Source organism: Scophthalmus maximus, chromosome 15 (assembly GCF_022379125.1).
Source record: "Scophthalmus maximus strain ysfricsl-2021 chromosome 15, ASM2237912v1, whole genome shotgun sequence".
Lineage (NCBI taxonomy): Eukaryota > Metazoa > Chordata > Actinopteri > Pleuronectiformes > Scophthalmidae > Scophthalmus > Scophthalmus maximus.
Genome location: NC_061529.1, coordinates 17431428 through 17456643, shown reverse-complemented (window position 1 = coordinate 17456643; position 25216 = coordinate 17431428). Strand labels below are relative to the sequence as shown.

Sequence of the window (25216 nt, the reverse complement as noted above, 5' to 3'; positions counted from 1 at the left end):
GCCGGGGGCGGGGCGGGGGGGTCTACAAGGAAGCCCGCATCCTGCCCTGTGCGGCGGGGCTGTCAGTGCCGCAGTAACAGGCTCGTAGACTGTGCTTCATTAGCCGGCGACAATACACTGACAACATCGCTTTGCCCCTCGACACATCCCCGTGCTTCCGTCCGGGGATGAGGAGGAGGAGGAGGAGGAGGAGGAGGAGGAGGAGGAGGAGGCGGCGCTGTCCGCGGTGCTGACCGGGGCCAGGTGCACGGTGAGGTGATTGTTGCGACAAAACAAAAAAAAAAGGGAAAAAGTCCCTCTCAGAATACGAGAAGTGGACGTACAGGTAGAAAGCAGACAGCTGTTTTATCCATCTGGAGATCACAGCGTCAATTTTTTTTTCCCACCACGTGACCCATTTTTGGCGGTATAGTCCTTTAACCGTGATTGATGATGATGATGATGATGATGATGATGATGATGACGGAATCTAGCTGCTTATTGACCTATTGTATTACATGCAAATGAATGCACCTGAGTTAGTAAATGGTGGTATGTAATCGGAGCAGTTTGGAGTTGCTCTAGTACAACAGATGTATATGATTTTCCCCCTTTTGAGCCCTAAAAATACTAAAACAACTGCTGTATTTCTATGAAAACTAGCCTAGATGTAAATGTAATGTGGTGGCAAAGTATAAAGTGTATTTGAAATTCATCAAAGTCATTCATTAGCCATCGCTTCACTGTGGCATCCATGGTTCTACCACAGTGTAAAAGTCCTACATTGAAAGTGTTTCTGAAATAGAAGTTTGTGTCATCAACAAAATATGCAGCATCAAAAGTAGTACTGAAACTATCTGTTGATTGGCAGAAAACTATTACATAATTAATAAGTGATTTAAGTTTGCTTAGTTCCACCATTTGGTGTTTTGACAGAAAAAGCAGGACATTTGAAAACCACTGGGATTACGAGATGTAGAAAGGCAATAGAATTGCGTCTTTTGGGGATTTTATGTGTAAAAAAAATTAGCGCTGGGGTGATATATTTTACAGAAAAAGGAAATAAACCAAGGTACTCTTGATGTGGAAAATTGAAAAACTTAAGTCACTTAGTCAGTTAATCATGAACATAATTGACACTTTTTTTTTAAAAGAAAATAGTTTTAGTCTTATTGGAGAGGAAAAAACATATTTAGATTTGGCTGAAAATGCTCCCTATATTATTATATATTATTGAATGCATATAAATAAGGTATTAATGTTTAGACAGCATTTTAATGTGGGTAACTGGGGAAGGCGGTACTAATCTGAATTTATTCATACTCTGTTGGGCCTTAAACCGGAATTATCCAGGTAATCTGAACACTCTACAATATTTATTTTAAATGGAGCTCTTCATTGTTGTGAAATAAAATAACATGACATCCCAGTAAACCTTGTCAAGTGTTTTGGCCTGAATGAAGACTCATGAAAATCCCAAAACAGAATTTTCTTTTCACATTTTCAACATTAGGTGTGTCAGTGCCAGCCATCTACACTTCATCAGTGATGTGCATTACTAACCAGAAAATATGTAGCGTTACAAACTGTAAAATGAGCAGGATGCACGTAAGCATGTTTCATTATGTTATTATATATTACATTATGTAATTATGTGACATTGGGAAAAAATTTGCAAGTGCTCCATTAATGTAATGAGCAAGGCAGCAACTGAACCATTGTACCAAACATAAAATCTACTGTAATGCAGCAATTGGTGTAAAAAGTACATATTTGCCACTATTACACAGTCACCATTTATATGTTTAATTTTGGATTAGATGTAATATAAAGCATATCCAAAGATAGTATAAATATTATTTTAAAATTCATACAAAAACATAGAAGTTCACACAATTCAGCCATATGCCATTAGAGAAATTCTGGGTAAGAATTATATGTACAATGTCTTGACAAAATACAAAAATCTTTTAGTCTCATTAGTTAGTTTGTTTAGGTTTAAGTTACATGTACTTGCTGTTTGTGATATGCATGGGCAAACATTTAGTAGCAAGTATTAACAAAGGATATACATATTTATGTTTTATACATTTATAAATTGTTCGAATGAGAGGTTTCACATGTCTTTACATGTATGAATAATATGTAGTGAAAAGATACATATATGTGCATATAACTAATTTATAGCAGGTTATTTACGACTTCATTTCTTTTATCCTAGAATTTGAATCAAATAACTTGTACAGACTGGACCATTGACATTCTGCAAAGCTGTAGGGGGGTCATAGCCAAATAGTTTGTTTTCAACCAGACTCTTGTAAATTACTGTAGTTATAAGTGAGGAGTCCTTGTGTTGAACCAACTGCAAGACAATCTAGCTGCATGGATGTTTCTCCCTGTCTCTTCCTGCAAAGTTCCAATCTCTTTACTCCTTCTCCCAGGGCCTCCTTTTCCGATGATGAAAGGAGCTCTTAAAAGGAAAGAGAATAGGGGACATGACCGATCAAACACCTCACCACGGTCTGTACTCTTCATTCGACTCTAATCTTCAATTCAGTTAGGGAGCACTGAATTTCTTGTCTGATTATAGCAGGACAAACCAGCAATATATGGATTTTCAGATAAAAATTCTGCACTTACAGAGTACACGCTGGAGAGGTTGTTGAATAGCACTTGGCCCGCGCTCACTTTGTTCCTCACTCCTCGTATGGTCCCATTCTTGCTGCAGATGTTGATGCGCTTGTTGCTGAACACCATCTCTCTCTTGGCACTGGCGTACGAAAGCAGGTCATCGGGTTCGCAGCCACTCTCGTCCACAGGAGTCTCCACCGCCAGACCATTCAGGTGGCTGTTGGCCTCGCTGGCGGGAGGCCAGCTTCCCTGTTCTGCCTCCGGCGTGCTGGTGCGGTCAGAGTCCACTGAGTCCGACACTGAGCCGCACCAGGCCGCTTCATCCTTGAACACCTCCGCCAGGACCCGGCCGCTGTTGGCAGATGCTACTCTGAACCTGACTGTTTTCACAGCCTTTTCTTTCTCCTGCTTCACCTTTGGCCCCTCCATCAAAATACAAGATTTTCTTACATGTTTCACGTCCCATTCAGAAAGGCCAGACTCGCTCTTTCAGCTAAGCCATGGTGAGGGGCAATCATCAAACAATAAAATCCTAATTGACGGTATCAGACGGAGCTGAAAATACCGCTCGCACAAACCCTAGACACTCAGATGGTAAACAATAGATGAGCTTCTGCCATGGTAACAGCTAAAACAGGCAAACAGTAAGTTGATCTCGCCATGTTCAATAATTAATTGAGGTTAGCTTTCAAACGGTACATAAACTACAGACGTTGTGCTTGTTCTTTAAGAGATAGTTACTCAGGATATGGTCTGCTGAGTTGGATTGACTCTACATTTTCCGGCCGATCACTACAGATGACCTTTGCTGCCCTTTGCCGCACCCTCCAGTACCCTCTGAAGTGACCTTGAGAGCACCAGTTGAACCAGTATTTACTGTTGTGGAAAAAAAAATGCCTCACTTATATTAACTCTATGTGTTATGATAAGCTTATATGCCACATAGACAAATACAATAACCCAATCCCTCACTAAAATAGTTGATCTGGAGGGTGTTTAATGCAGTTTTGTAGAAGGTGCACTGACTGTATGGTGCGGCACAAGCTTGCCCTGCAGTCGGGGTTCCTCCAAGAGTCAGTGATGTGGTAGGTCAGGCTGAGGACACCTCCGGACCAGCAAACAGGTTTGGACACGACACCAGTAGATTCAGCTCGGAGAGGGCATAGGGGAGGAAAGACACACCGAGGGCAACGTAGCACCTGGAGATTCAGCCAATGAGCTCACAAAGGGGGAGGATGCCAGCATTAGTAAATATTACAGAATTGTTTTCAGGGGCAGGAGTTATTTTCTGATAAACTGGGCAGAACTAACACCCTATGCGGGGGGTAAATAAGGCTGTAAATCTGTTAAACATCAGTCGTTCTCTGGTTTATTTTTTTGTCTTGGCAGAACAAACTCTACTGCAACGAAAATCTGATCATCTCCAGTGTCTTTTTGAGCATTTTTTATGACTCCATTAGTTACTTCAGAAGGAGATTTTTTTTAATGTTGGTGAAGAGGTTCAGTCATTATCTGGCCCAGATCTGAATCTTTTCAGCCTTCGTTACCAACTTGACTTGAGGCTCACATGACGTAGAAAGACGGTTGTCATACAAATCCACAGATTTATTATTACTTTAAAAAACGGCACTGATGTCGTATTTTAATAAATGCATATAGGCCTATGTGGACATCCAATCAGAAGTAAAAACAAAGATATCTATAATCTCAACACATTTGATTATGAGAACAATTATCATGTGATTTCATTTTCTCTTGTCACTGTTTAAATGTTATCCTCTGACCATTATCCTGACAAACACATTACTCATAGATTCATTGTGTCATTTGTTGTGACATCCTTCTACTGCCTACTACTGTGGATTTAAAACCTGGTGCCCCAACAAGTATTTGAACTGCCTCAGGATCACAGCAAAGATAGAGCAAATGTTCTGCTGTTCTTTCTCAGCATTAAAGCTCTTTTGTTTTATTTTAACGGCAAATTTATGGAACAATTTGCAGGGAAAAAAGTGTTTATTCAAATACATAATTATCAAGCGCATAACGAAGGGAGATTCCCATTTGATGTCAAATGTTTTCTTGAATCTTATTTGTTTATTATAATGGAATACAAAGATCAGGCATTGTTATGAATATTATTCGAACACACAAACAAATAGAAATATTTCTAAAGCTGATGAACTATAACTTATAATCTGATATTTCATGTTTGTGTGGCACATTAAAGACAATATGTTGTACAATCTCGCCTCGCCTTATGTACACTGGAAGTAGTTTATCCGAGGAGCTGGAAAAATATTTTCTCCATGTACTTAAAAATGAGAGCATGGATTCCATGTCACAACGAGAAGAAAAAAAATGCAAATCTGTAATTCTCTTCCGGCCCTGTAGGTGGCAGTAAGACATTTTGACCGATACACAAACAGCCAACGACGAAGCCGGAGGAACACACGTGTGGCACAGTGTCAACATGGGCAAGAAGAGGCAGAGTAATCAACTCTTCACAAATTTATCCAAAAAACAAAAGAAACACCTTAAGGAATTTGGAGAGGAGCATCCATTTCATGACGCGTAAGTAGCGCAGCGAACTGCGGCCTGTCTGAGAGGAACCATGAAGCGGCAGCGTTAGCCAACTAGCTCGGTCGCATCCAGGCGGCGGAGGCACAGTTGAGCCGCATACAGTAGATCATGTGAGCTATTGGTAAAAACATAAAGCAAATATTGTCCAGAGCACGAAAACATAACGTCAGTAACTTCGGGATTCTTCAAAAGTGTAAACTGTGTAACCCTAATTGTATATAGTGTTAATAATTCTATCTAATTAGCAAAGCGGCTAATTAGTAAAATGACTCGCAGCAGAACAATATCCAAAAATATTCGTGACACAAGATAGAAGTTTCACTTTGTAGAAATACTTTAAAACCATCAGTCCTGCGTAATAACTACTGCTCACCCTTAATATTGATTCATATTGTGTTTTACTAGTAGACAAACACAAACATTGAAAAAAAGAAGGGGGGAATGTCTCCCTAGGTTTCAGCATCTGCGTTATTATTTTTTTTTTAACAACAACTGTACAGTTACAGTCAAAGTTGATGCAGAAATACTCACCCATGACTTAACTGGTTGGTATTTTATATTAAACTTGAAAATTGTCCTTTAATAATCTTTAATAATACAGACAGCCTACACCTGAACAGCCAGCATTAATCAAAGCAATAGGATAATAATGCTTATAAGAAATACTGATGACCAGCGATTCTTAATAGTAGAAATTATTTTACATGTGGCCTCTGTCAGAACTATCATGGACAAGCTTTCCACTCTGACTGAAGTAATTCAGGAGTGTGCTACTAGAAAAGCACTTTACTTGTCTCCCACATAGCCCATGTCAATTCTCAAGCAGCCCAGACAAGAGCTTTGGGTTTCAGACATGATTGTTTTCTAAGTAGCTGTATTTCACTTTGTTGTTGTTTTTTCCCCCCACAGAGACAATGAAAAACCTGAAAGAACTGAAATAGTGGAACTGGTGAGTAGTACTGTACAAGTCATAAACACTATTTTTCTCAACATAGGATTAATGATTGCGGTACACAAAGATGAAGATGTGTTTTCAGTTGTGGTAGATGTTCCTAAAAGAAAGTAAGCTTTATTATTTTGGTAACAATGTATTGTGTCTTCTCTTCTGCTGCAGACAGCAAGCCCAGAACAATCTGACGCTGAGGCCGATGAGCTAGGAGAGGAGGACGAGGAACCAGAGCAGAAAACAGCCTATCAGAAACTCCTTTCAACTCTCAGCCAACCTGATGGACGCGAACACAGTGAAGAGGAGGAAAGCAGCAATGATGAAGAAGAGGAGGGCGAAGAGCTTCTTGATGAAGGTGAGTTGTTTATTTCCAGAACACGACCACCTTGTCGGGACCATAACTGCAGCTGACTGAATGTCATTGTGCTTTTTTCTGTAGCAGAGGCCAGTGATGGAAATGGAGATGACAGTGAAGATGGGGATGAAGATGAAGGGGAAGAGGAGGAACTTGTGGCTGCAGATGAAACACTGACTGAAGCGGTAGAGGGGGAAGAGGAAAAGGAGAAAGGAGATGGAGAGTTCGTGGATAAGGAGCATGAGTCCCAGTTCTGTCTGGAGAGGAACTTCATAGGTGAAGGAGAACAAGAGGACACTGACGACACCGAAGAGCAAGAAGACGGCAACGGTGAGTGCAATAAAAAATTTCTGTTGGTTTTGTCAACTACAACACACTGAATTCTTTGTTTAGCAAATTGAATATTTATAAGATGCATTTTGAAAGTGTTTTTAAATCAAGTAAAGTTCTCGCTGGATTAGAAAACTTCGGTGATTATGTTGTGACTGTTCTTATTCTCTATGCAGACATGTTTTTACAGCATTTGGACACAGAGCTTAGTGAAGAGGACGTGCAGAAAATAACATCTGGCAGCAAAGCAAAGGCGCAGATCACGGTATTAAAAACAATCATTTGTTTTTAAATACACTCTATGAGTGAGCTTTTTTCATTATAATAAATACTACATATTCTGTCTTTGCCTTTCTCTTACCCAGTGGCCGAAATTGGGCACTCTGCTCTGCACCAATCCCCTGGAGAAGTTTGGACCCCTTGGCCCTCAGAAAGACACAAACCTCCCAGTTTTCCACAAGCTCTTGGAGTCCAACTGGAAGGATCTAAACCAAACCTCCAATCCTAAGGGGGGGACTGAAGACATCAGCCCCCTCCAGCTAGAGCTGCTGGCCCTCATGGGCTCCTACAAGGACCTATTCTACCCGGAGACCTGTCCCCTGAACAAGGGCCCTCAGGTGCGCAGTGCATACTGTGTACACGTGCTCAACCACGTGCTGAAGGCCAACTCCCACGTCCTAGCTCACAACGCCCAGCTAAGGGAGCCGAAAACTCAGCCTAAACCCGGAGCTGAGCCAAAGGACGAACCCAGAGACCAAGGTCTGACCCGGCCCAAGGTAAAAGATTGTTTACATTATATTAATTTAAATAATAATAAATAATATAAACAGACCCTTCATTTAACATTTAGAAACAATATAATTGGACTATCTGAGTTCTCCCACAGTTGCAAAATGTGCCTGTTTTAGTCACTGTTACCACGAGCAGTAAATGAGATGCTAATTTCACACACACTGTGAGGACAAATTTGTGGCTTCAGAAAATCTTTATGTGCACTTTATTGCGTGTTTTGATAGGTTTTTGCTCATCAGTGTGCTCTACATAATCCATAATTAAATGGATTTTTTTTTGAAGTCTCTCATTTAGAAGATTACCTAGACCCTTTGGCAGCAAATGCAGCTTTGGGTTTTCTCAACAACATTAGCACAATTGGATTTGGGCAGTTTCTCCTTTTCTTCTGCTCCATCAGATTGGATGTGAAGCATCTGTGAACTGCCGTCTTCCACAGTGTGTGACTGTTGGGTTCTTGGTCACCTCCCTGACCAAGGCCCTTCTTGCAGAGTAACTCAGGCTTGCCTTGCGGAAAATTCTTGGGAGAGTTCTGGCCGTTCCAAAGTTCTTCCATTTCACAATTATCAAGGCCTCTGTGCTCCTTTGACCACTCTTTAGAAATGGTGTCATACTCTTACCAAGATCTATGCCTCGACACAGTTATTACATGGAAGTCTACAACATAGCAATGTGAACAAAAAAAGTGAAGAGGTCTTGATACTTTCTGAAGCCACCGTTTATGTAAATAAGTCTGACCGGCGAGATCATACTTTAAAACACGTAAACTTCTCTTTGTGCACATTTATGCATGAGGATCTCATGCCTCAGATACATTTATGATAAAGTAGATACACACATGTGCAATATTAAATAAAATCCAAACATTATGTAAGTGTTAAAATGTTAGAAAATATTTCTTGTTTGGTCAAAAATTGTCTACTTAGCCAGAAATGTTCAAAATTATACCCATGTGACCTTTTTCTGGTCACATGCTTCGTTGTAATAACAATGATGTTTTTGTCAGGTGCTGATTCTCGTGCCGTTCCGAGGCGGAGCTCTGCAGGTCGTGCAGACGCTCATCAGCCTGCTGGAGACCAAAGGCAAGAGGATCGTGGTCAGCAACAAGAAGAGGTTCAAGGACGAGTTTGGGGAGGATGCGGACGACCAGCCACCCAGTTTGCAAAGACCGGATGATTACCACGCCATCTTCTCTGGCAACGTCGATGATCACTTTAGGATAGGTACAGTCGGGAAAAAAAACTAATTTGACCCACTTTTGAAAATCTCCTGAGTTTTTAAAGTCTGACACCCGGTTGCTGTCCTCTCCCTTCACCAGGTGTTTCCATCGTGAGGAGCAGTGTGCGTCTATACGCCCCCTTCTACTCGTCGGACATCATCATTGCCTCTCCCCTGGGCCTGCGCACCGTGCTGGGAGCTGAAGGAGAAAGTAAGAGAGACTTTGACTACCTCTCCTCCGTTGAGCTGCTGGTGGTGGACCAGGCAGATGTCTTCCTCATGCAGAACTGGGAGCACGTCCTGGTGAGAATACTAATGGATTCAAAATGCCATATTACAGCATGGTGGCATCATGTTGAGAGAACCAACTTTAGTGTTTGAAGATTTAGCGCCATCTGCTGACCAACAATCAACTGATAAATGAAAAAATTATAACATTTTGAATTTAGGGCAACACTGCTGCAGCCTCAACAGTATTTCAGAATAAGGTTTGATTTGGTGTACTCTCTAAATTGGCGATACTGGTATTTTCAAAAAGTTTAGTTAAATATACATTCAAAGTATTCCTACCTATTTTTTAGAATTTACAATTTCAGGGTGCTTGTCTGTCTATTTGATTTTGCCTCTAAAACGTCACATTGTCCATCCCCACCAGCAAGTGATGAAGCACATGAACCTGCAGCCGCTGGACTCCCACGGAGTGGACTTCTCCAGGGTGAGGATGTGGAACCTGAACAACTGGGCCCAACACTACAGGCAGACGCTGGTGTTCAGCTCCATCCAGGAGCCACAGATCAACAACATCCTCACCAAACACTGTGCCAACTATCGTGGACAGGTGCTCATTTTCAGTTCAACACATTATTAAGGGGTAGAAATGATCTCTTAAGTTGACGTATTCCTCAGTGGTTTGCAGCTGCAGTGACACTTACGCTGTTTACTGTGGTCTGCTGGATATCCCAGGATAACCCTGAGAGGAAAACACAAAGCCACTGGCAGTTACATATGTATTTTTATTAAAAAAAAGTATCTTCAGGTTCATTCCATGTAAATAAGTTGTTGTTTTTCTTTTTTCAGATTTCAACTAAGAACATGCCAAAAACTGGTTCCATTTGTCAGGTGCTGGTTCAGCTGCCTCATGTGTTTCAAATGTTCTCCTCTGACAGCTTCATGGACCACGATGATCGGTAAGATCCTCCCAGAGCCCGACTATTCAACTCTGTCCTGAACTTTTCAGGAGGTGCTGTATGTGAGCATGCAGATATATTCGCAGATGTTGCTCTGGAAAGTTTCCGTTACTTTTCCCGCCAGCCCCCTAGTTACATTTCTGGAACATGTCCAAGTGAGCCCACATGAAGAGCACATACACGAGAGGACGGCAGGTGTGTCAACAGACAGTTAGCGTTAGCATTAGCAGTTCTATGGCTGAAGTTTAATGGCTGAATCTCGCCAATGTTGCCGCTTGCCAACTTGTTGCGCACATTCTTCCTCCGGTCAACCAAGCGTGAGCAGCTGTGGTGAGCGTCCTGTGTTTTTTTGCATATCATGAGGGTTTTAAAAAAAAATATTTGCGTAAACAATGAGATTAAGTTTACGGTGCCCTTCTTACTTTTCTTGAAAACAAAACAAAAAGTTAATTTTACATTCAGTGTCTCACACCAAAACACAACATGTGTGTCCTTGAGGCCTGAAAACATGTTGATTGTTTTTGCTCCATCATAAAACATTTGCAGAGACGCATCCTTTTTTGTAGGATGAGTTTGTGAATTACCACCTCGCATAGCTCAGTGGAAGAGTGTGAAACCTTTGGTAGGGTTAGATATACATCATGTAACCCATGTCCATATGCATGTGTATGTACATCTTTGTGTGCAACCAAAGACCCATTAAAGAACACCTCATATTGTTACTAGTTTGGGTATAACCTTGCCAAAGTGCACCTGAACGACTCAGTTTATTAGGTTTTATAGTGACTTTTTATCTGTCATACTAATCAGTTCGACCCATCATCCTAAGTGCTTTCTTTTTTGTCCTTTATCTGTCAACATTTTAGATTCTTTTGTTTTTATCTGATTAATCTTTTAAATCAAATCATCTCAGGAGGTCTTGAAATATTGTTCCTAACAATATGTAAAGGTGTTTTCCTTTCTCCCGTTTCCTGTCTGACCTGTAGGTTTCAGGCGTTCGTAGATAAAGTGCTGCCTCAGTACAGGGACTCCATCATGTCCCACACTTTGATCTACATCCCGTCTTACTTTGACTACGTCCGACTGCGCAACTACATGAAGAAAGAGGAGATGAACTTTGCCAGCATCTGCGAGTACTCCAGCAAATCCGAGGTGTCCCGAGCTAGGCACTTCTTCCAGAAAGGGGAAACGCAGTTTGTGCTCTTCACTGAACGCTTCCACTTCTACAAGAGGTCAGTTCTTGCAGCCGCTCATGTGTGGGGGTTCTGTGGTTTGATTTGAGCGGGACCTTGTCTTTCACCCCACATGTAAGTGAGGGGTCACTCAGCTAGTAAATGTGTTGTCCTGCTGAAAGATAGAAGGCTGTTCGCGAGGCAACCCACGACTTTGCTGAGCATTCTAGTGATATTGATTGCTGGGGTCACTCTCACAGAACCAATAGTAAAGGGATTAAGGATAGTAATCTTTATTACCTTTCCGACATACCACCATCTGCGTTAGCACGTTATCTCTTTTACAGAGTTCAAAAGTTAGATGTCGTTGTTGATTTTTTTTTTCTTAGTTAACTCATGTCATGTGACAGGGTGATAACACACCGTGGCACCTCTATTGTAGTATGTTAATAACAAATAAACACAGAGATTTATTTGTAATTAGACTACAATTCAACCTCAAATTCTATGTGGTATTAAAGGGTCTTTAACACAAAAAGTCTCAAACCCTGCTCTTTGACTTCTTTTCCTCAGGTACACTATCAAAGGGATCCGGAACCTGATATTTTATGGATTGCCTTCCTTCCCCCACTTCTACAGCGAGGTGTGCAACATGCTGTCGGCGGGGGTTCAGGGGGAAGAGGCCAGCTGGACCTGCACCGCCCTCTACTCCCGCTACGACGCCCACAAACTGGCCGCCATCAGCGGCGCGCAGCGAGCCGGACAGATGCTCCACTCCAACAAGACTGTTCACCTCTTTATTACAGGAGGGGATGATAAAGCCTCCTGATGGAGCTGGACAGGGAGAAAGAAAGAAGGGATCATTGGGCTAAAAACCACAGTAGATCTCTGCTGTGCATATGATATCTTATTAGGTCTCTACCATTACACTAGGGCCCCATGTATAGCTGGCAAAATGTGTCTTGAGTCAACACTTCTGATCAGATCTCACCGTCCCACTCTAAATGCAAATAAACACATACATCATTTCTGTTTGCAAAGACCAACCATGTTGTTGTTTTTAACACCTCCCACGCTTAGCCTGCTGGAAATGAAGGAGAAGAAATTGAAACAATATAGAGAGACAGGGTCTGTTCCACGGAAAATAAATTCCCTAGGATGTTTGACACACTCCTGACACATCTCTATGGACTTTCAAAATGTTCAGATGTTGTTGACTAAGCCAGGTTATGCTCTTTGTGCGACTTGTTTTCGTATGTGGCCATCATCATACACACTGTCCAAAGAGTTCGACCACGCAGACCACCTACGAACGTGGTCTGAGTGATCGGATCTCATTGCAATCCTATACCTGCACTTCATGTGTCCACGTGATTGGGTGTCAGGTCTGATCAGGGTCCGGGACGACCCTGTGTTAGCTGCTGGCTGCAGGTCTGTAATAGCGCTTTGCTGTGTGATGCATCAAACAGCAAAGTAGATCAGAAAAGTGCCGCCCGCGGAAAAGATGCCAATAAGGGCATTCTTTTCCTTATTTTTTGACATTAACACGGAAGTGCATCAGGATATTCCAGCAACCTCAAGCCACAAAGTGACAAGATCATCAACATGCTGTGCTGGTTTGTAAAGTAGGTTAAAGGGATCGCTGTGATAAGATGTTGTAAAGACACCACTCACTAGTTAGACGTGTGGTACTTGTACCACCTGTTCTGTAAGTGCTGAAATACTCATATAATGAATCATCCATTTTTATGGTGTGTTTTTTTATGGAAGTGTACCCAATATAAAGTTGTTTGAAATTAACCTTTGTTGGTCTGGTCAAATATTCAAGAAATATTAAGACAGAATAATCTAAAGTAGTAATTCTGACTCTTGGTGTGGCCACAGTTGAATGAAAGAAAAAAAAAGTTGAAAGCAAGTGGGTGATGTGTATGTGAAGTCTATGCGAGTGTGTGGATGATTTATGGATTTGGGAGCCCAGTTGACTCGGGTTGCTTTGGCACAGACCTCCTGAAACAGAGGAGAGGGAGCACAGTCCAACAAAAAACACGGGGCCACAACAGAAAACCCTGACCCCTTGAGAACAGACTCAAGGTGCACGGCCAAAAAAAAGGAAAAGAATAAAAAGCATGCACTAATAAATGCAGTTGTATGAGCCCCTCGCGTAATTATTAACTCCCTGGATTGCGGCCAGCGTGACTTTGGCCACAGGATGACAGTGGCGACAGATGGTGCGCACCTGCTGGGACCATGGACACCAAGACGGAGAAGCTGAGCCTGAAGCGACAGGTGGGGCTGAAGGGGGCCGTGTCGCTCATCGGCGGCACGATGATCGGCTCCGGCATCTTCATGTCCCCGCAGACGGTGCTCCACACCATCGGCAGCCCCGGGGCCAGCCTGCTGGTGTGGGCGAGCTGCGGCCTGCTCGTGATCATGGCGTCGTTCTGCTACGCGGAGCTGGGCACCGTCATCCGAGAGTCCGGGGGCGAGTACATCTACATCCTCAGGACCTCGGGTCCCGTCGTCGCCTTCATGCTGATCTTCAGCTCCGTGCTGTTCGTGCGGCCCGCCGGCGTCGCCGGCATCTCGCTGAGCTTCGCCCAGTACGTGGTGGCGCCCTTCTACCCGGACTGCGCCCCGCCGGTGGCGCTGGTGAAGTGCGTGGCCGCGGTGGCGATCGTCACGCTCGCCACCGTGAACTGCCTCAACGTGCGCTTCGCCATGTCGGTGCAAGTGTTCTTCATGGTGGCCAAGGTGCTGGCGCTGGCGGTCATCATAGTGGGCGGACTGGTGATGCTGGCCCGCGGGAACACGGAGAACTTCCAGGACTCCTTTGTCAACACAAACCTGGGCGTCAATTCTATTGGCATCGCTTTTTACCAGGGGCTGTGGTCCTATGACGGCTGGAACAATCTGAACTATGTGACCGAAGAGTTGAAACGTCCAGAGGTAAGTAACAGACCGCGTGGCCCCTGAGGTGGCCCCTGAGGTGGCCTCTGAGGTGACCCCTGGGGTGGCCCCTGAGGTGAACCCCTGGGGTGACCCCTGAGGTGACCCCTGGGGTGGCCCCTGAGGTGACCCCTGAGGTGACCCCTGGGGTGGCCCCTGATGTGGCCCCTGAGTTGACCCCTGGGGTGACCCCTGGGGTGACCCCCTGAGTTGACCCCTGAGGTGGCCTCTGAGGTGACCCCTGAGGTGGCCCCTGGGGTGGCCCCTGAGGTGACCCCTGAGGTGGCCCCTGGAGTGGCCCCTGGTGGGCCCCTGAGGTGACCCCTGAGGTGATCCCTGAGTTGGCCCCTGAGGTTGCCTCTGAGGTGATCCCTGAGGTGGCCTCTGAGGTGACCCCTGAGGTGGCCCCTGAGGTGGCCTCTGAGGTGATCCCTGAGGTGGCCCCTGGGGTGGCCCCTGGAGTGGCCCCTGGTGGGCCCCTGAGGTGACCTCTGAGGTGATCCCTGAGGTGGCCTCTGAGGTGACCCCTGAGGTGGCCCCTGAGGTGGCCTCTGAGGTGATCCCTGAGGTGGCCCCTGGGGTGGCCCCTGGAGTGGCCCCTGGTGGGCCCCTGAGGTGACCCCTGAGGTGGCCCCTGAGGTGGCCCCTGAGGTGACCCCTGGGGCTCCAGCACTAGCTGTCCGCCTCATCATCATCACCACCACAAAGAAAGCTATACCGATGTTTTCCTTGGTGGAGAACACCAGGAGGTTTTTTCACTGCTGCGGACTGATTCGAGCTGTCACAACAACTGTCCCGTCAGAAAATAGATGAATTTGATTTAAGTTAATGTCAAGGCTTTTATATCCACTGCCTGATACAGCATAAATGTCATCGTGGCAGAATGAAACAGCAATAAGCAAATACCAAGGGAGTTGTCTTCCAATGTATGTTTCAATCTGATAATTATCATTAAGTAATAAAACAGTCCAGAGATTTGAAAAAGTAAAATAGTCCTTCCGTGTAAAATTACAATAGAGATTCTTATCAGCATAAGGAAAAGCGTTAAGAATCAAACTTAACTGAAATCTTTTAAATGATAACTTAAATAGATGACATCATCAACAAAACCTAAATTGCTTGTCCAAAAAAACGTAGAGATAGTCTGTGTTTGTGCCGCGGCAACAACATTCCTGCATCTTCATGAATGATTAGCTATGTTTTCCTCAGCGTCGCTGGATGACTAACCGAGTCAAATGTATCTGAGACCCAGAGCAACAAAAGGCACAACTGTGCTTCAAGCGTGGTATGGGACACTTCAGTAAGAGGGCGAGGCCGACACGAAGGTACGCGAGTCAAAAATTGAAGAGCTTCTATTGTGACTGATGGTCCTGAGCATTGGAGCAAAGCTGCATCACTTTTTAAAAGGATGTCTGGTTGGGGCTGGAGGACTTGTAACTTCTGTGGCCACTGGGAAAATGGTCAGTGCTGATGTCAATGAACACATTCCAATTGTTAAACAATTGTGCATTTGTGCATAACTTGCTTGGCATATACATTTTTTTTTAACCTTACTCCTCTTGAAAGGCCATTCCAAGTGATGGGACTGTGAGACGTTAAATCATTTTGTTTGTTGACTCAACCTGCTCATTTACTCGAACTCCTAAATATCCATCTATCACTGATTCACAAACTCCTCAATGTGTGATCATCTGAGCTGTAAAAAAAATAAAAGACAAAGATAGAAAAGAGAACAGTGATTGGCTGCATTGATCCAATTTTGGATAGGGCTCCACCCATACAGGAAAGTTAATCACTGACTAGTTGTGTGCAGACACAAGTGTCCTCTGGCCCTGAGGAAGCAGCAGCTCTGAGACGATGGAGAGCGGTGCGCAGAGGCTCAACCTGAAGAGGGAGGTGGGGTTGATAGGAGCCGTGTCGTTCATCGCCGGGACCATGATCGGCTCCGGCATCTTCATATCCCCCCAGTATGTGTTGTCCACCATCGGCAGCCCCGGGGCCAGCCTGCTCGTGTGGGCCTGCTCTGGGCTGATAGCCATGCTGGGGGGCCTCTGCTACGCCGAACTGGGCACAGTGATATCCGAGTCCGGGGGGGAGTACATCTACATGCTGCGGACAGCCGGGAGGGTGGTGGCGTTCATGTTCGTCTTCAGCTTCGTCGCCGTCATGAGGCCCGCCAGCGCCACGGGGATCGCCCTGAGCTGCGCCGAGTACGTCGTGGCCCCGTTTTTCGACGGCGGCACGCCGCCCCAGGTGCTGGTGAAGTGCATCGCCGCCGTGTTGATCTTGGTGCTGGCCAACGTCAACTGCCTGAGCGTCCGCCTGGCCACCGGCATCCAAGTGGTGTCCATGGTCATCAAGGTGCTGGCGCTGCTGGTGATCGTGCTCGGTGGCGTTGCGATGGTCTTCCAGGGCAACACGGACAACTTCGATGTATCCTTCGAGGGGACAAATGTCGGCGTCAGCTCCATCGGCATCGCTTTCTATCAGGGCTTGTGGTCCTACGATGGCTGGAACACTTTGAATTATCTAACGGAAGAGCTGAAAGATCCAGAAGTAAGTTTAGTTCCGAGGTGACGTTAACTTTTTATCAGGTTCATTTCGAGAACATGACATGGTGTTGTTGGTAAATATTAAATTGAGAGATTATATACCTATGCAATTGTCTGACCTACTTATATCAGAGATCTACAATCACGATCATAAATCTTTGTTTTTGTGAGTTTATTGTTCTTGTTGGCCAATCACTCAGCAAACCTAAATTCACATTGTCTCGTCCCACATGGAAGGCTTGACTGTAAATTACACAAAATAAACAATATTGTACTATAATATATACAATAAACACAGCATGCAAAAGTGTTCATGACCAGATAAGTGATTGCATGGTGAATCAATAGTGAGAATTTGCTGAGTTAAGAGCCGAACACTATTAAATCGAAGTAACCTATAATAAAGAGTTTTTACAGGCCCATAATAAGTTAGTGGTTTGCCTGTCGTCTCTGATGTATGCATCTCATAGTCCTTATCTCGTGTATTATCGTGTGAATACTTCTTTATCTTGGATCCTGCTCCATGCGGCTGCGTAACAACTACAGTGCCTTGAACCCACATGCTTTCTGATCAGTGTGGCCATGGCAGACCAAGAACCTGAAGCCGTGAAAATGAAGCGGGAGATTGGGCTGATCGGCGGCGTGGCCCTAGTCTCGGGGACGATGATCGGATCCGGTATATTCATGTCCCCGCAGTTTGTGCTGGCCTACGTGGGAAGCCCCGGAGCGAGTCTGGTGATCTGGGCCCTGTCCGGAGTTGTAGCTATGTTCGCAGCGCTGTCCTACACCGAGCTTGGCACAATCATCTCCGAATCCGGTGGGGATTTCATCTACATACTGAGGATCTATGGGTCGTGTCCTGCTTTCTTCGCAGCAGTCACCTTCATATTGGTTGTGAAGCCATTTAGCATCGCAGCCATGGCAATCAGCCTCGCAGAATATGCCACCGCGCCCTTTTACAGTGGCTGCGCTCCTCCACAGCTGGTAGTCAAGTGCGTTGCTGCGGCGACCATACTGATTGTTGCCACAGTCAATGTCTTGAATGTGCGCCTCGCTGTCAGAATCCAGGTGGTCTTCCTGGTGGCCAAGGTGCTGACACTGACGTTCATAGTAATTGGAGGGATAGTGGCGCTCACGCAGGGCAGCGCCGTCATCGTCGAGAATCTGAAAGTGGAGAATGCATTTACAGGGACTCAGTACTCTCTGAGCACTCTGGGAATGGCTTTCTATCAAGGACTCTGGTCTTATGCTGGCTGGTACAACTTGAACTATGTCACCGAGGAGCTTAAAAGACCAGAGGTGAGACTTAGACGCTGGAATGTGCATCTGTGCTGTGAGTAAATAGCAATTTAATATATATATTGTTTAAAAGATGGGTCTGAGGAATTCGGTAGTGTGGAGATATTTTGGGTATTTCAGACAAGAAGCAGAGAAGTGCCGTGCACTGCAAACTTTTTCTGATTGCCATTGACATGATCTAAACATTATATAATAAATCATGACAAAAATAATTCAAGTGCTCTTGGGGGCCTCCTGGTGGCCATGGGGGCCCTAAGTACGCTTATGCCTCGGGCAGCACCTGACAGTGTGCATCTTACATAACTCAAGAATGTAGTGGTGGCAGTTTTGTTGTCTAGTATTGTACAATGTTCTTTGGTAGACAAAGGTTTATGAATCTCAGATGACTTTTTCTTTGTAATAAGACGCTATGTAGTTCAATGGGGTTTTTATTATGTACTTCATATAACGGAACAGTCAAATATATGATATAAAACAAACAATAGCCAAACAATTCAGTAATGAGATGTGACAACAATGTGAACCTTGTTCTCGCAATTTGGGCCTTCATAAAAGAAAATGATGTCAATCGCTTTCAAGTTATTAACGATGGATTAACCTTTCAGTTTGATAATGCTTATTGTTCACAGCCTTAAAAAAGATAACGATCGCCAGGTTGACCTGTGCGCAGAGGGCAGCATGGACTGGAACGTTTGTGGTTGAGCAGACGACGACAGTGCAGATCACTGAAGGGCTTCAGAACCTTTACAGAGTTTGAATGGTTTTTGGTTACTTTACAAGGGTGGATCTCTCATACATTATTCTTTACCCTAGTTTTTGTTTATTTAAATGTCAATGTTCATGCTGTTCCAGCTCAATGTCTACTGCTCACCAGAGTTTCGTGATCTTAGATTTCATTTTGGATTTATCTTACCTAATTAAAAAAAAAAGTAAGTAGGGATTTGAAGGGCAAGGTCTTTTTTTTAATGTCTTGGTTGGACTATTTTTAATTGTTTCCACAATCCACATTTTCAAACATACCAGCTCTAAATGTTTACATCACGCCCTGCCCAGGGTTGCACTCTGACTTTTCAATCATTTCATACAACATTGTCGGAGTCTAACTTCTGCCTAAATCCTCATCTAAGATAAGATAATAATCCTTTATTCGTCCCACAACGGGGACATTTGGTTGTTACAGCAGCAAAGTGGACAGCAGAATATAAAGTAAACCAATAGGGATGTACAAAATATAGAATCAAATACTATTAACAGGGCAGTCACAATAATTGCACATGGAGAATAAATATTGACTTTGGTCTCCATGTTGCACAAATGTGACTGCAAACTAACACGCTGAAAAACACTAAGATAACTCAACAAAAATCACCGTGAGCAAGAGCTGCTGCAACTACTGCCATCCAGGGCGGCGCATGCGACTGCCACTGATTCCAACATCAGTATTGTATATGTCTAAAGTATATGTCTTTTTTTTTTTTTTTTTGTTTCAGGTCAATCTTCCTCGGGCAGTTGTGATAGCCATTTCGCTGGTGACTGGCTTGTATCTGCTGGTGAACGTGAGCTACCTGACAGTGATGACGCCTAAAGAGCTCATGTCCTCCAGCGCTGTGGCAGTTACCTGGGGGTAAGGCCGCGCCTGATGATGATGTCACAGTTTGTGGTAGAGGTGTCCAGATGAAGAGGTCGACTTGTTTCTCAAAATGAATAATAATCACAGGGGCGTCAAATCTGATATGGCATTCCCTTTCCCTTAGTTTAGGAATCACTATTAACCTTTTAAACTTAAAAAGAAATCTGAATAACTGAACTTAACTTACCCCTGTGGTATGCTTTCCGCTTGTGGCAGGTGTCTTTTGAAAGGTGCTGTTTCAGCTTGCGTGTGAACCTCGTCTTTTCTCCACAGGAACAAGGTGTTGGGAAGCTGGGGGTGGATCATGTCCGTGGCTGCAGCGTTGTCTGCCTTTGGCTCACTGAACGGGACCTTCTTCAGCGGCGGCCGCGTGTGCTTTGTTGCTGCCAGGGAGGGACAGATGGTGACAAATCTCTTCATGTTCTTAAAAGATGTGTTTGGACCGTAGGGCATAAGATTGCGGTCACAGAGTTGTGTTTGTTCTGTAGCCAGATATCCTGTCCATGGCTCACGTGCACAGACTGACTCCATCCCCGGCACTGATCTTCACCACTGTCATCTCTCTGGTGGTGCTGATCCCCGGAGACTTCCAGAGTATCGTCAACTTCTTCAGGTGAAGGCTGGGTCTGCTTTTCTTCTTAATGTCTTCTTTTTATTTCTTTAAAACTTGTTTGTTTGTCTGACATTTACCTTTATCGCTGTTGTCAGTTTCACTGCCTGGTTCTTCTATGCCATCACCCTGTCGGGACTCCTCTATCTCAAGATCAAGAAGCCAGAACTCCCCAGGCCGTACAGAGTCAGTGTCATACTTATTGTCTTTTTCTTAAAGCACTTCATGAGAATATCAGCTTGTTGTCATGCTTGTTTATTTCTCTCTCTCTCTCTCACTCCACAGGTTCCCATTATACTCCCCATCCTGGTCCTCATTGCAGCGATATTCCTTGTGCTGGCCCCCATCATAGACAGTCCTCAGATTGAATACCTCTATGTGACTTTGTTCATCTTCAGTGGAATCCTCATCTACATACCCTTCATCCATTACAAGCTCTGCCCGGGCCTGCTGACCAAGTTAACAGTGTTCCTGCAGCTGTTCTTGGAGGTCGCTCCAGTAGAGAAAAACCTGTGATTTCGCACTTTGTATTTATTTTTGCTGACGTTTGACTGTTAGTCAAATCAGAGAGCACATGAATAAATGTTTCCAAAGCTTTACCTGAGCAACAGTAGATCCTGAGTGGCAGAGTATCAGTGGATCATTTCCGTTACAGGTCATTTGTGTTAATTTCTATTTTAGTTTATCTTAGGTGTTCCTTCGCATAAATGTTCCACATGAAAGATCCATTAACGTTTATTTTGAACAAATTTTATAACAAGGAATATCGCAGATTGAAACGCTGCGAGTTTCTACTGTTTTTTTCTAACAGCACAAGCTATATGCTGTACTTTTGGGCTGCAGCTGTTTGGTGATCCTTTGATTTTTTATAGTCACGTAAATGTACTTAGCTTGTCAATATTTAAGGATATTATATTATATAATAACAGTCACTGCTGTAGCTAATGTGCTATTTATACTGGCTAAACATCAAAATATTGACATTGTTATTGTGAACATGTTTGTATGCTGAGGTTAGCATTTAGCTCACAAAACTGCAGTGTTACACAGCCTCCTAAGAGCCACTAGCATGGCTGCAGATTCTCAAGACTTGTTTTCCAGTTCTGTTTTCAGTCCTCACTTTCTTGCCATGTTCAGTATTATGCTGGACTCAATTTTTGCAGTATATTTTGTTAATATCTTAATCCACTGTAAATACACACTAGGCTATAAATGAGATGAAGATTGGCCTTCCTGAAACAAATGTTCTTTTTGAGTCTTAAATGCAAAATATTCACTCATACAGATTGTGAATAAAACAAAAAAGTTTATTAATTTATTATCCACAATAAAGATAAAACAAGACATGGCCAACTCTTAGTGCAACTTTCACAGAACCGAAGATTGTTCATCACGAAACAGTAAGGAGCAGGGAAGGGACATTGTGTATAATTCTGTATTAATATGCAGACCAAAAAAAGTCTTAAACTGAAAGTCTCTTTGTGTATGTTTAACGTGTGTCTTTGTGTGTGAGAGAGTCCTTTTGTTTGAAATTTGTTCCAAGCATCACTCTGCTTCATTTTTCTTCTCTGTACCGTTAGAGGAGTTCGACTTCTTCACAGAACGGAATTCACGGCTCTGCTCTCCTGTCCCGCTCCCGCCGCCCTGTAACGACTGGTGGTAAAGCCTGTGAAGCCGCTCTGCGTTAATGTCTGCGTCCTCTGCCCCCTCGCAGCACTTCATCCAGGACTGTGGTATGGCCTCGATGCCGTAGTGGGCCCCAGCGATGGCCCCGGCCATGCAGGCTATGGTGTCCGTGTCCCCTCCCAATGCCAAGCTGTACGATATTGTCCTCTCCAGGCCGCCGTAGTTCTCTGGAAGGCATTCGCGGGGCTGCAGGCAATGCAGGACACAGAAGATAGCGGTGGGCACCGAGTGGAGTGCCGCAATACCGTTACCTGGAAGAAAAGACAGATTCAGACACTTGAACAAGATTGACATAAACAATGGTATAGGCAACATTTACTTACAATATTTAAAAAGTGGAGGAATAACGGAAACAGGATTAAGGGATGGACAAAAAGGAAAACCTAGATGAAGAGAAATATACTGAAAGAGATACTGACCCAGTTCAGAGATGACCTCCTCTACGCTGACCTGGCTCCTATCCATCAGGTCTCTGACTCTGTGGAGGCGCTCACAGAATGGCTTCTCTGCTTCCTTGAGGCTGTATAGACACGCCACATGAAACAGTTGCACTGATTCACGCTGATCAAGTAGCACAGTCAAAGTTGGACATTACAGACGTAAAAAAAATGATAAATGATATGTGAACAAAAGTTTCCTTGTTTGCTCACGAATAACAGACATGACTAGATTAGATCTGTGCTAAAGCGGACACAAAAGCTTTCAGGGTGTAGCACTCACATTCTGGCATCTTTGCGTGCTGCTTCATCGCCCTCCACTTCCTCCATCTCTGTGATGAGCCTGCTAATGAACTGCTGAGGTAAATCTAGCGCCCCCTGCAGGGAGAGGTGCACAGCTAACGCCTGCAGCACGGCTCCGTTGTAACCCAGGGAGCAGGAGTGGGTCAGCATGGCGCCCAGACGGGCAAACTGGAGAGGAAAACAAAGGTTAGACAAGTCAGACCAACTCAGTGCAGCTTCCTGTGTGTTTCATTGTTGATTCATAATTTAGAGGATTTTTTAAAATAAATGTATTTTGGGCCTTATGCCTTTTATTAGACAGTGACAGTAGATGGGGGAAACAAAGTTTGAGAGGAGGGGAATGCCATACAGTAAAATGTCTGTCTTTGTGGTGTCGGGTCACTCTGAGTTAGAAGAAAATTTAAAATGAGATGTAAAGGGAAACATGTGATTTAAAAGCCAAATGCTTTAATAGTCATATTATATTAGTCCTGTCTTATGCAGAAGTGATCACTTTGTAACAAAGACAGTATCAACTTTGTGTTGAGAGGCCTCAGTTGTTAGCTGACAACAGAAGGTTAGTACAAGCAGCAATGGAACAAGAGAATGACTTAGACAGGACTAGTTATATATCAAACAAATGACAATGCAGGGATGTGTGGTGTTAAGGTTTGAATGCTACTACTGCTCTTACCAATATTGCTTATTGATGTGTTACTTTGACAGTACTCTTATCAGTAATTTGCCTGTAGTATTTCAGTACCCATCCCTATTAATAAGATGCCATTACATGAATTGAGTCCACAGAGATGCCCTCTGCTCACCCTTTTAACATCAGCCAGTTCAGGGAAAGCCAGCGCGAAGGGAGCCGCCCTCATGGCCCCCCCATTCCCAAAGGAGCCCCGACCATTAAACTGGTCCCTGGCTGGCTGGTACACGTCACTGAGATGGGGGGAGGACAGCTTCTTCAGTACCTGGATCACTCCAGAACCGTAACCACGACCAGGGGATGTACTGTACTCCTTGGCAAACCTGGAGGGGTGAGATGCCTGAGCATCAGTTGGGTTTTTCTTGTGTGATTGTGAACGCTGTCCTCAAATTCACTTCACGAGCCTCCCAAACAATGTTGGCACAGCAATACACATATACACTTCTGCAATGAGTAATATTGTACCTGCGAGCCATGTCGTGCTCATCGAAGCCTGTACGAGTAAGTAGAGACTGGACCACACAACGAGCCATTGCCGTGTCATCACTGTACTCAAGAATACCTACACACACACACACACACACACACAAGCAATGCATTATACACAAAAACATCTTGCATCTCACATCTTTACAGATCATTTAGAACCAGTGCAGCTACATTAGTAAAGTGTTCTAAAATAGCAGCTGCAAACTTCGTCGCACAGATTTACATCTGGAATAACAACTCTCATTAAATTACACACGATTAACTTTAAATTTCAATAATTGAATCATTTCACGTGAACTTGGATTTTAACCATCTCTGCTGTAGGCCATTTCCCACCTTTTAGAGGCGTTATGTTGTAAATGATGGTCATTTATTAACCCAGATTATTGCCATAGTTTAGTATGGGGTATCTGAGTAATGGCAGACTGGTGTAGTATTCATTACAGACATTTTGTTTGAACTCCTCTGCAGGACATGGGTGAGGAAGAGAACAGTGGGCCGGGGCTCAGGGAAGAACAACCATTGTATCCATTGCTCGGTTTCAACACATTCTGGGGCTTTATCTGGTGCAGGCTGATGTGGGAAATCTCGCGCGTCCACTCACCGCTTCCTTTGGTCTCGTCGTCCAGGCCGTTCAGGTGCTGCAGCACGCTCTCCATGGGAACCTCCTCCGCTCCCTCGAACTCTCCGCCGACACAGTCCCCGAGCACCGCCGCCACCAGCGCTCCCCGGAACCGGGACAAAGACGCCGGGCCCCCTGCCGCCGCCGCCGCCGCTCTCGCCGCCGTCATCGCCATTCGTCCGCCGGTGAAGAGAGCCGAGCCGACTGTACACCGGAGACACACAGTGCCGACACGGCGACCACACTGTCAGACGGGGCGAGTGACGACGACAACGACAACAACAACAACGACAACAACAACAACAACAACAACAACAACAAACGTCGCCTCGACTGCGCCTTTCCACCGCTTCCTGAAAATGCCTGTTTGACCCCGTTGAGACGTCCGAGGTACGGTGGCCCCGAGAGCTCACAGCGCTGAAACTTAGGAGAACGCGTGCAAGTAGAACGAAACACAAGCACATTAAGAAAACCTCCCCGTCAATTGGACAACACAGTATTTAGGAAACATGCTGCAAAGACCGCGACCCAACACGTATAAGAAAAAGCGCTGCAAATGAGACCGCAACGAAACGGAAGTGTTTCCAGGGGACACTTAAAAGTGATGCACACGTCCGGACTCGCGCTACAGGTTCACTCTCCGTCAGCGGTGTTCGGAAATGAGATAAGAAGTATGTGTTTTCCATTTATTTTAACATTGTGACATTAGCCTATTGCAGATGTCTGCTGCTGAACTAGCTTGAGCCTTTTGCTTGTAATTAACCTGC

The 25216-nt window shown here is 44.4% G+C and overlaps 4 protein-coding genes across 15 annotated transcripts in view; 3 read left to right on the top strand and 1 right to left on the bottom strand.

The window, feature by feature from the left end:
* Positions 1-5021: 5021 nt before the first annotated feature.
* Positions 5022-12987, top strand: utp25 (UTP25 small subunit processor component). Of its 2 annotated transcripts, none has more exons than XM_047327341.1 (12): positions 5022-5181; positions 6100-6139; positions 6305-6491; positions 6579-6821; positions 6998-7086; positions 7187-7597; positions 8617-8833; positions 8929-9131; positions 9484-9666; positions 9906-10015; positions 11002-11247; positions 11761-12987. In XM_047327341.1, exons 1-12 carry the CDS (start codon positions 5081-5083, stop codon positions 12014-12016), a joined length of 2286 nt encoding a protein of 761 aa, XP_047183297.1. In that variant the 5' UTR covers positions 5022-5080; the 3' UTR covers positions 12017-12987. The 2 variants fall into 2 exon arrangements, with proteins under 2 accessions (XP_047183297.1, XP_035466676.2); XM_035610783.2 differs by having other exon boundaries at positions 5023-5181; positions 6576-6821.
* A 139-nt stretch (positions 12988-13126) lies between these two features.
* Positions 13127-21697, top strand: zmp:0000001267 (b(0,+)-type amino acid transporter 1). 3 transcript variants are annotated; one of them, XM_047327344.1, is made up of 6 exons: positions 13127-14133; positions 19475-19608; positions 19888-20017; positions 20103-20227; positions 20323-20410; positions 20510-21697. In XM_047327344.1, the coding sequence occupies exons 1-6, from the start codon at positions 13435-13437 to the stop codon at positions 20738-20740; spliced, it is 1407 nt and encodes a 468-aa protein (XP_047183300.1). In that variant the 5' UTR covers positions 13127-13434; the 3' UTR covers positions 20741-21697. The 3 variants fall into 3 exon arrangements, with proteins under 3 accessions (XP_047183300.1, XP_047183299.1, XP_047183298.1); XM_047327343.1 differs by lacking the exon at positions 13127-14133 and adding an exon at positions 14721-16689; XM_047327342.1 differs by lacking the exon at positions 13127-14133 and adding an exon at positions 16717-17984.
* On the bottom strand, positions 21514-25008 carry adprs (ADP-ribosylserine hydrolase). The gene is made up of 6 exons (XM_047327346.1): positions 24432-25008; positions 23804-23900; positions 23454-23661; positions 22631-22818; positions 22330-22430; positions 21514-22161 (listed from the first exon to the last, which is right to left on the bottom strand). The coding sequence occupies exons 1-6, from the start codon at positions 24622-24624 to the stop codon at positions 21770-21772; spliced, it is 1179 nt and encodes a 392-aa protein (XP_047183302.1). The 5' UTR covers positions 24625-25008; the 3' UTR covers positions 21514-21769.
* si:ch211-266o15.1 (zinc finger MYM-type protein 4) overlaps positions 24970-25216 on the top strand; it is a 32298-nt gene continuing 32051 nt past the window's right edge. For 5 of the 9 annotated variants that reach the window (XM_047327338.1, XM_035610769.2, XM_035610768.2 and 2 more), the window contains exon 1: positions 24988-25120. The gene's annotated coding sequence lies outside the window, so the exon portion shown is untranslated. Of the gene's footprint in view, positions 25121-25216 lie in introns of all 9 variants that reach the window. The other 4 variants (XM_035610774.2, XM_035610773.2, XM_035610770.2 and 1 more) reach the window with 2 other exon arrangements.